The sequence below is a fragment of the Balaenoptera ricei genome, chromosome 1 (assembly GCF_028023285.1).
Source record: "Balaenoptera ricei isolate mBalRic1 chromosome 1, mBalRic1.hap2, whole genome shotgun sequence".
In the NCBI taxonomy this organism is placed as follows: Eukaryota; Metazoa; Chordata; class Mammalia; order Artiodactyla; family Balaenopteridae; genus Balaenoptera; species Balaenoptera ricei.
The window spans coordinates 158,057,742-158,068,406 of NC_082639.1; the positions used below are offsets into that span (position 1 = coordinate 158,057,742).

Here is a 10,665-nt window from a genome sequence, read left to right on the forward strand (position 1 = left end):
TAAGGTTTCCACACACAAAGTTGGGGGGTCTGCAGGTGGATTGCATGAACATGAGCTTCAGGTGTTTGGGGCAAATGGTTGAGAGCCACCTCATTCCCACCCTCTAAGTGATCAATTAAAGCACCAAGTCTACACTCCCTAAGACCCTAAAGAAGATTCTAAAGTCAGAGCGAAGAGCCTTTGTCTCTTACTCTTGGGTTTCCTAAGACCCATGCCTTTGTTCCACCGAGAGATCAGCCTGCTTGTCTGGGGACTGCTCATTCTCACGCATGAGGAGGCAGGGCGAGGAGGAGGGGCAGGGTGAACAGGAAAGGGAGGGGGTCACCTGCATGTGACAGCACATTGAGGACTCCCCAGCAGCCTAGAAATGAAAGGTATCATTACTGCTGCCTTGCCCCTCCAGAGACTAGTGACTGGCTGGTTTGTATAACTTTCGCTACTTCCTTTTCCACAAATACATACATTCATAACGACTTTCTCAACTGAGCAGCACAATACCCCAAATGAAAAGGAAGGATAGGGATTGTTATGCCCCGTTTGACAGATGGGGAGGCTGAGGCACACAGAGGGGAAGTGACTTGCTCAAGGTCACACATCTTTGGAGAAACTGCAACTAGAAGCCCAGTCTTCTGATTGTACATGGAGTGCTAGGGCAGAGTGCATCAGGAGATTCACCGGGATATCTGGGCGATGTCATAGCCTCTGTCAATGGCAATCTTCCCAGCAGACACTGCTGCACTTAGCAGGAGTTGCTCTGCTCCTGCCTGGGCTTCTCTTGCAAACTCAGCCTTCATTTCCTGGTTGGGAGAGAGGCAGGTGAGTGACAGCAAGCCTTGCGGAGAAAGATCTCTGAGCATGCCATTGGCCTTCGCTGTCTGCTGTAATCTCCAACCTGACTGGAGCTCAGTGGGAACAATAAAGTGGTCTCATCCTCAGACTCACCCATCCTTTTCCTAAAAAACTGTTTGGACCAATCTCATCCCTACACCCCATGCATACTCATCAACACTCAATTATTCTCTGTCCTGGAGGGACCATGAGAATAGAGAGTGATCCCACTTGGTCCACAGATGGTGCTGGAAGATATTTGCCTGTTGGTCTGTGCTTTGTTCAAGCTTAGAAATGAGAACACAAAATTAAAGTGATTTATATTGTACCGTGAACAATTTGTTTAAATGATCACTCTTCCCCTGGGGTAACTGAGTACCCCTGATGTAGCGCATGCTGGGGAGTGGGCAGTGTCAGTTTGAGAATGAAAAGAGGCAGTGACGAATGGGTGCTCTGCTTAGTGACCTCTGCCTCTCAGAACCTCACCCTACCTCCCACTGTTGTCAAAAGATGTCTTCCTTGCTGTGTAAGATCTCAGGACACAGGCTTGTTTGTCTTATCCCTGGTCCAGATCTCAGGACCCTGCAGCAAAGAGGCCTGAGTCCCCCTTTGCCTGCCTCAGGAGAATATCTCTGACGACAGCTTCTGCCCTCCCCACTCCCTGGTGCTCCCCACTTCCCTGCCCTTTTCCCTGACCCAACCAGCACCTTGACCAGAGTGGTGAGATGCTGCTTGTCTCTCCGCCCAGGGTAGAGCCAGGTTAGGTCCAGTCCATCAAAGCCATGGGTCCGCAGAAATGGTGGCACCGACTTGATGAAAGTTCTGCGACTCCAGGTGTTGGAGGTTATTTTGGAAAATCTAGAACCGAAATCACCCCAGTAGAGTGCTCAGTACTAATACGCTGGGTGCCTTAGCCCTCTGGAAGGGTCTCTGGGGCATGTGGAGCTGGGAGTCTGAACCCACACAGCTCTAGGAGGGCATGGTTGGGACAGGACCCACCTCCAATTATCTTAGAAAGACCATGTGCTTTGGAGTCAGATATCCCTGGCTCTATCACCTACTAGCCAAGCCACTTTGAGCAGGTTATAACCTGAGCCTCAGTTTCCTCATCTGTAAAATGGGCATAAATATAACATCTCACAGTGCTATTATGAGGATTACATGTGATAATGGTTGGACAGGATACCTGACACATAGTAATGGCTCAGTAAATGAGAGCTGCTATGGCCATCTTTGCCCCCTTTTTAAAGCCTGTTCCAATTCTACCCGCTCCAGGATGTCCTCACAGGGTCTCCATTCCCAAATTTCCCATTCATTCCATCTCTCTCCTTCCAGCCCTTAGGACAGTATCCCTCGCCGCCCCAAATTTATTTGTTTTCATGTCTGAGAAGTAGTAAAAGAGCATTGGCAAAGAATCAGAATATTGACTGCCACCTTGCTGTGTGACTCTTGGCAAGTTCCTTTCCCTCTCTGTGCTCTGATTTCGTGGTTGTACATGAGGCAGGCTCCTGACAACCATTCAGGCCCCTGTGCCTGACCAGTCTGGGGTCCCTGTGACCCCCATCCAGTGGATGAGGAGAAACCTATGCCTCCTCCTATTCCATCAACCTCTGGGGGATGAGTCATCCTACCTTTGAGAACCAAAGTTCCATCCTCCAACAGATAGAAGGGTCTTCAGGTTGGGATTCCTGTGGGGCACAGGGAGGCAGGAGGGCAGGGGTTGAGTGAAGTTGTTGTGAAATGGGGTGGCCCCATGTTTAGGAGGCTGTATCAGGCTTCTAGCTTTGGGTGGGAGGCTGAATCAGGCCTCTGAGGTCCTTCCAACCCTGAGATTCAGTATTCTAAGACTTTCTAAGCATTTGTGGCAGTTACTCTGAGGTATGTTGCCCATATTTGTTCCCTCCAGTGGGGAAGCCAGGATATGGCAAAATAGAGTCATGAGCACTTTCTCTGTGGAGAGGCACCCTCAGAGGATGGAGAGGGTTCCCTTTCCCAGGGGAGCTCAGCTGTGCCTTCTTCTACAGTCTTCTTCTACAGCCTGACACCTGCCCTCATCACTTCCTCCCACTTAAGCTAAGGCCCTCCAATTCTCCACCCAGAGGTGAGTACTGGGGACCTCGCCCATCCTCTTGAGCAGGAGTACTCTGCCCTGAGACCAGCCCTGCTAACCCTCCATCTTCCTCCTGCCCTGGCCAGCCAGTGGCCCAACCTGTTCTTGAGTGTGTTCAGTGTGTCATAGAGCGTCACATCATTCCATTCCCAGGTGTCGATCTCATTGTTGCTTATGTTGGCAAAGCTGTAGATGATGTGGGTACAGAGGAAGTGGTCGATGGCATCTGGGAAGCAGCTCCCATCACCCTCCCGGTACTGGGACCAGCTGGTGTAGTAGCAGATCAGCTTGTATGCAGCACCTGAGGAGAAGGCCAAGATTGAGCCAGGGACCCTCTGGCTGAGCCCTAAGCTGAGCACTAATGGGGTTTTGGGGGGCGGGGTTGATGGGCAAAATTGTGAGCAAAGTTAGAATTCTAAATGAAAAGAGTTGGCTCAGGGGAGTTCTCTTTCTGATGAAAATAAGGTCTATTTTGAAAATGCTTAGAAAAGATCAAATATAGTAGATAAATATACTGCAGACTAAGAACAGAACACTGTGTGGGGTGAGGGGGTGCTGATGAATAAAGATGAAATGGGACTTGGTACAAGTAAAGAAGGCTTCCTGGAGGCAGCAGCTTTGAAGGAGAAGAGGGACCCAGCCCCAGACAGCCATATCAGAAGACCCTGGCCTTCAGGCGAGAGTCTTGCAGGACCTTCAGTGGAGTCCTTGATCTGAGAGGCTCTGGCGCATCTCTTCTCTACCTTCCTGTGGGAGTGCCCCTAACTTGTAACCCACCCAGAATGGCAGTCCCCAGACCCCTTCAGTCCATCCCCCCAGCTGGGGCACAATATCCCAATGGACCAGGAAGTTCCTCCTCCCAGCTCATTCTAATTTTTCCTGCTCAAAGTAAGCCTTTTCTGCCCTCTTGACTGTGGAGGAATAACAGTGGGCATCAGTCATCCATGCTGCTACTGGTCTCCTGTTAGCGGTTCCCAGTAAACGATTAGTTGAAACCTTCATTGAACCTGAGCCTTTGAAAGTTTTAATTTTCAAAAATTTTAAATATACAGAAAAGTAGAGAATAGTATAATAAACACCTATATACTCATCACCTTGGTTTAACAAATGCTAATATTTCTGAACCATCTGAATCACAGAAGAAACTGGAAAAGCACTACCTTAGTGGCAAGGTCCCTTCCACACAGCCCTCACCACACCCCCACCTCCCATGACTTAAAAGGGGTTACTTACAGCTGTGGAGCAGGACCAGGACCACAAAACCTGAAGGGAAATCCAGGGTGAGACCCCCTGCAAGTACCTCCTGCCCTTCCTCCGGCTCCCTGCAACCCCCACCATAAAGGAATCAAGGGGCCTCCTCACACCAGCCTCCTCCTCTCTCTCTCCCCTGACTCTGCTACCCCTCCCACAGCAGGTAGGAGGCCAGCGGCTCTGTGGTCAACCCAGAGACCTGTCTGAGCCACCCTCAGACCCATCCTGGCTGCAGCAGAGGGGGGCATGGCGTGGCCTCTTCCTTTGCCCTCAGGCTCCTGGTGCCCAGCTGCCTAGACAGGACGCTTCCCTGGGCCTCCAACTTCCTCTTATACCTGTCCCACTCCACTCCCCCACACCCCAAACCATCCCATTTACAGGAACTGAGCTGTGAGTCAGTGAAGGAACTAGCAGGCTGGAAAGTGGCGGGGGAGGAGCACTGCGGGCCACCTGAGGTGGATTGAGAAACCCTGGAGAGTTCTGAAAACTTGGGCCAGATCTTCCTGAGGCACCTGCCAGCAGAAAAGCCATCAGGCGGATGATCTTCTCCAAAAGCCAGAAGTTTCTGGGCTTTTCTGGCAGCCTCTACTTTTGCCTCTCCAGCCCTCTGTCCAGGTCCTTAGCCAGGTTGAAACTGGGCACAATTGAATTCTGTAACCAGCAGTACCCCCAAAAATGCTGTTATTTATTCTCTCCCTGAGCCCAGCAGTACCCTGCCTGACCCACTCTCCCCCTCTCCAAGCTGTTTCCCACAGCTGGCCTGTGCTGATTATTTAAAAGAAAAGCTGGAGAGGAGTGGGCTATTGCTGAGAACGCTCTGAGACCTGGTGCTGTTTTTCTTCCTTTTTGAAATGCCCGTTAAAATGAGTATGAATCTGGCAAGCCTGGGGCTGCAGCGAAGTACCAAGGAGTAAAAATTCAGGGAACTCTTGATTTCCCCCAGGAGCAGATAATCTCAGAAGATCAATAATCTCCATACTCTCAGCTCCTCTCTTTTGAAACCTAAAAGTGTAATGATGCCAACCCTTTCTAGATCCCTCAGTGATTTCTTATCACTCTTCAGATAAGAACAAAACTTCTTAACAAGGCTCTGCATGATTTGTTCCCTGTTTGTGGATACTTTTTTTGGCCAAAGATCCTGGACAACTCCATTCTTTGAAGGCTATAAATTAATTAATAGGCAGGGAGTGAAAAGTTCAGAACTCCAATTGCCAGAATGGGTCAGAGGGCTTCTCAACAGATACCTTTATTTTTACAATCACATTAGGTAATAATCCAATGTTAGCCACACTGATTTCACAGTCCTCTCTTGGTGAGGTCTCTCCCTCTGTCCCCCTTCTCTTCCTTCCTCTCCCTATAAACTGAAACATCTCTTTATTAAGAGAAATGGTCAGAAAGCAGTTTGTCCAGAGTCTCACTCACGAATACTAAAGGGTCATGGCTTCACCCTCTTAAGGCAACTAGCCTTCTTTTGTACCCTAGATGATTGACAGCAATGATAGTCCATGATAATTTTCCCTTGTTTGTTTAGGGCACTGGGAAGTGGACTTCCTCTAATCTCTAATAGAAGTATTACAAAGTAGTAGGCATGTAAAAAATTTCATAACAGGGTGCAGGATGTTAAGAAAACACCTAAGTTCACTCTCTTCCTTTGTTAAAAATTACTTCATAGGTACAGATTAGCCCAAGCCTTGTCCTGTGCTCCCCCAAACCCAGTTTATTAGTTCCACATGTTCTGCATGAAGGTGGCATTGTCATAACAAACAGCCAAGACATCCCCTGGGCCTGCCCCAACAGGATTGTCCAAGGGTCCCATGGCACATCACCTCCCAGCCTCATCTCATGCCATGCCCCCTTCACTCCCTATAACGCATCCATTCTTGCCTTCTTTCTTATATTTGCTCTACTCTCTCCCACCATAGTGCCTTTGTATGTGTCATCTACTAGCCTGTCAATAACTATGAAGGGTCTGAGATTTTATACTACTTGCAAGCTAATGAGATAGACAGAATCTCATGGATTCTGGCAGAAGACACAAGAACCTTAGGTCAGAGACAAAGTACTTATACATGGCATGTCAAGCAGCATGAACTTCATGTTTGTATCACTTCCTGTGAAGAGGCAACTATTTTGAGTTGCTGCCTAGGCATTTTACAGCATAACTCTGCTCGTACCCAGAGTCTGGACATTTAGATAAGGACCTGAGTTTAGGATTCCAGCCACAAGGTCCTGCTTTGCATTTCCCAGGACACCTTTTAAAATAAGCACTTAAAGTTGAGCCCTCGAAAAGTTAGTGGTGCTCCCCAACCACCTTATAAGTAAAAGGTGTTTACTCTCTGTGTCCTGCTGGCTTGTGACCCAGGACAGAGGACTGCCCCCCGCCCCCCGCCAGGCTCAATGCACACCACCCTCCTCTGTTTCTGGAATCTGTAAGTAATAAATCTTGTCACTTTACTTGCTTTGTGTGAGTGTATTGAAACTGTGCCTTCAATCAAAACATTTCCCCAAAGTGGAAGCTCAGACAGTGAGGGAGCTACCTGCCCACCCTGTGTGTATGGTTTGTGCATCCTTATTCAGCAGGTCATACTCTGCATATTCTTAATTAAACACACCTACTCATCCTTCAGATTGCAGCTCAGCAGGCACCTTTGGAAAAGGCAGACTCCCTGGTGAGGGAAAACCCCTATTGGGGCTGTCAGTGTACTTTGTACCTCTCCTCCTAGCACGTGACTTGATTATAATTTTACATCTTGTGTGTCAGTGTGGATGTTGTTAATGTCTGCCTCCCTCACTAGACTATAAACTCAGTAAAGGCAAGGCCTGGGTCTGTTTTATTCACCTTTGTGTCCATCCCTAGTGATTGACACATAGTAGATGTTTAGTAAAGTATTTATTGAACGACTGAAAAAATGAATGATCTCAAGATGGTACATAACTCCAAACTCTTCTATTTTCTTTGGAACCTGAAATTCTAGAAATTTCATCTCTTTCAATAGTTCTTGGCACCTTGTGAATAACCAACTCAGGAGGTACCATGAAATCGCAAAACAAACATCCTGACAATTTTTCCCTGGTCCAATTGTTCTAAGCCCCCACGCTGCTCTTATCATTCGTTTACTCATTCAACCAATGCTTACTGAGCACGCACAGTTGCCTTGCACCGTGGGAGGTGGTGAGGGCAGAAAGGTGAGTGAAAACAGAGAATCAGTGCCTGTCCTCATGAAGTACATGGTCTGGCAAAGAATGTGGACATTAAACAAAGGATCACATAAATAATTTATTACAACTGTGAAAAGTTCAACAAGGCAATTCTGAGGGTTAGGAGAGTTTATAAAAGGCTACAGGTGGTCAGGGAAGTCTTCCTAGGGAAATGATGTTTAGCTGAATTGTGAAGGAACAGGTACTAGCTTGGCAAAAACGTGTGAGGCAGGAGAAACAGAAGAAGCCTGGGGTGGGAAGAGGCTGCCATGTTCCAAGACCTGGGAGGATTCAAGAGTGGTTGAAGCACGAAGTAGGGCAAGAGAGGCACAGATGAGGCTGGATAAGGATGCTGTAGACAGAATCACCTCAGAGGACAACTTTCTGGATCCCAGGGGTGGCCTCTTAGGCGTAACTGTTTTGAGGATCCGTTCCTTTTGCATGGAGTGTCAGAGCAAATGAAGGTGGTGTTAACATCCTGCCAAATATTTGAGGGGAAGTTCTTTATTTACAGGCAGGTATCTTCCTCCAAATTCATTTCCAAATCCTCAACTCCAGCATGGTGTTAGTGTCAGCACATAGTAAATGCCGTCAAAGACTCAGAGACAGAAACATTTGGACAAATAAACAATTTACTGCAAAAGGTAAAGGGAGTCCAAGTTCAGAAAGAAAGATTGGTTTGTCAAATACAAATCACAACAAGTATTTAAAGGGAAAAAAAGATGACCAAGGCTACAATATTCATGGTAGAAATCAGCAGCTTTCTCACATGTCCATCATATTCACAGTTTATCTTCACTTGTTAGCATAGTAAAAATCAAGGAGAAAATTGTTTTTGCCAGAGTCCATATTTATGAGAAAGAGTCAGAGTTTATTATTTTGGAGTCCTGAGCCAGGCACAATAACCTGTTGTTTTTGGATTATCTCCAGATGTGGAATGTCCCCACCCCCACCCTCCAGTGGTTCAGTCATGAATGAAGCAGAACGAAGTGTCAGTTTTTGCTTCTGCAGTTTTTCTTTTCTGTGGGCAACTTTTTGCTTTTCAGAAAACCTAAGCCGATTAACAGTTTTCTGACTCAGTGTTATTAAATTGATATTTTGTTTTATTTGACTAAAATTTATTTCCACAGGCATAACAAGAGGAGTTGATGTAACATATAAACACTTCCTTTTTGAGTGGCTAACAGAATTAGAGCCACATGATATTGAGGCTTGACAGTGAACTTCTGTCTGGAGGATTGTAAAACTCCTAGGGCTGGGAATAACTTTTATGTGTCAGAAGAAATTTTACCATCCGTATTAGCACTATTTTCTCTGAGATTCCCATATTTGTTAATATGCCTGCCAGGAAATGAAATTTTTACTACCTGTAAGGCTAGAATTTCATAAGTCATAAAGCCATCCCAGAGAAGTTTTCCTGGGAGGATTTCATAGATGTCATTCTCACATGTAAAATGTAGTCTTTGTTCCTTAATAAAGGGCTTATCACACCTAATTAAGTGGAATTTTTGGCATAGTGAATATTCAATTATATTCTGGTAAGAAAAAGGACAGATTCTTATTGAACCTATATAAGCAATCTACATAACCATAAGTATTAAATCACTCTAGAGGTAAATAAGGTACATCAATTCGGTTCCATTGCCTCAAACTTATAAAATAGGGAATTAGGCCATAAAAAGTATAGGAACTGGGGGGGACCTTCAAGATGGCGGAGGAGGAAGATGTGGAGATCACCTTTTTCCCCACAAATACATCAAAAATGCGTCCACAAATGGAACAACTCCTACAGAACACCTACTGAATACTGGCAGAAGACCTCACACTTCCCAAAAGGCAAGAAAACCCCCATGTACCTGGGTAAGGGCAAAAGAACAAAGAAAAAGCAGAGGCAAAAGAATAGGGACAGGACTTGCACCCTTGGAGGGAGCTGTGAAAGAGGAAAAGTTTCCACACACTAGGAAGCCCCTTCACTGGTGGGGATGGGAGGTAGGCGGGGGGGAAGCTTTGGAGCCACGGAGGAGAGCACAGCAACAGGGGCGCAGAGGGCAAAGTGGAGAGATTCCTGAACAGAGGATCCGTGCCGACCAGCACTCACCAGCCTGAGAGGCTTGTGTGCTCGCCCGCCAGGGCAGGTGGGGGCTGGAAGCTGAGAGCTGAGGCTCAGGCTTCGGAGTTGATGTCCCAGGGGGAGGACTGGGGTTGGCTGCGTGAACACAGCCTGAAGGGGGCTAGTGCACCACAGCTAGCCAGGATGGAGTCCGGGAAAAAGTCTGGAACTGCCGAAGAGGCAGGAGACAATTGTTTCAGGGTGCACGAGGAGAGGGGATTCCTTCCCCGTCTGCCCACAGAAGGAAGAGCACCACCTAAATGACCTCCAGAGATGGGCACCAGCCTCAGCTGTCAACTCAGACCCCAGAGCTGGGCATGAAACGTTAAGGCTGTTACCGCTGCCACCAAGAATCCTGTGTGCAAGCACAGGTCACTATCCACACCACCCCAGGAGCCTGTGCAGCACACCACTGCCAGGGTCCTGTGATCCAGGGACAACTTCCCTGGGAGAACACACGACATGCCTCAGGCTGTTGCCATGTCACACTGGCCTATGCCACCACAGGCTCGCCCCACATTCCAATTATGACTACCGTACCCCTCCTTTCCCCTGGCCTGAGTGAGCAAGAGCCCCCTAATCAGCTGCTGCTTTAACCCCCTCCTGTCTGGGTGGGGAACAGACGCCCTCAGGCGACCTACACCAAAGGCGGGGCCAAAACCAAAGCTGAACCCCAGGAGCTGAGCAAACAAAGAAGAGAAAAGGAAATTTCTCCATGCAGCCTCAGGAGCAGCGGATTAAATCCCCACAATCAACTTGATGTACCCTGCATCTGTGGAATACCTGAATAGACAACGAATGTTCTCAAAATTGAGGCAATGGACTTTGGGAGCAACTGTAGACTTGAAGTTTGCTGTCTGCAACTGATTTGTTTCTGATTTTTATGTTTATCTTAGTTTAGTTTTTAGCGCTTGTTATCACTTGTGGATTTGTTTATTGCTTTGGTTGCTCTCTCTTTTTTAAAAAATTATTATTTTTTTAAGTTAATAACTTTTAAAAATTTATTTTTTTTTTAATTTTTAAAATTTTTCTTTTTTTCTCCCTTTTCTTCTGAGCCATGTGGCTGACAGAGTCTTGGTGCTCTGGCCTGGTGTCAGGCCTGAGCCTCTGAGGTGGGAGAGCTGAGTTCAGGACATTGGACCACCAGCGACCTCCCAGCCCCATGTAC

The 10,665-nt window shown here is 47.2% G+C and overlaps 1 protein-coding gene across 1 annotated transcript in view; it reads right to left on the reverse strand.

Annotated features, from left to right (window-relative positions):
• Positions 1–4,437, reverse strand: part of CHI3L1 (chitinase 3 like 1) — a 7,177-nt gene extending 2,740 nt beyond the window's left edge. The window contains exons 1-6 of the mRNA XM_059904563.1: positions 4,389–4,437; positions 4,172–4,201; positions 3,038–3,239; positions 2,460–2,516; positions 1,536–1,686; positions 676–797 (exon numbers count right to left, since the gene is read on the reverse strand). Of these exons, the coding sequence (XP_059760546.1) occupies positions 676–797; positions 1,536–1,686; positions 2,460–2,516; positions 3,038–3,239; positions 4,172–4,201; positions 4,389–4,437 (611 nt within the window). The remainder of the gene's footprint in view (positions 1–675; positions 798–1,535; positions 1,687–2,459; positions 2,517–3,037; positions 3,240–4,171; positions 4,202–4,388) is intronic.
• Between the last annotated feature and the right edge of the window lie 6,228 nt (positions 4,438–10,665).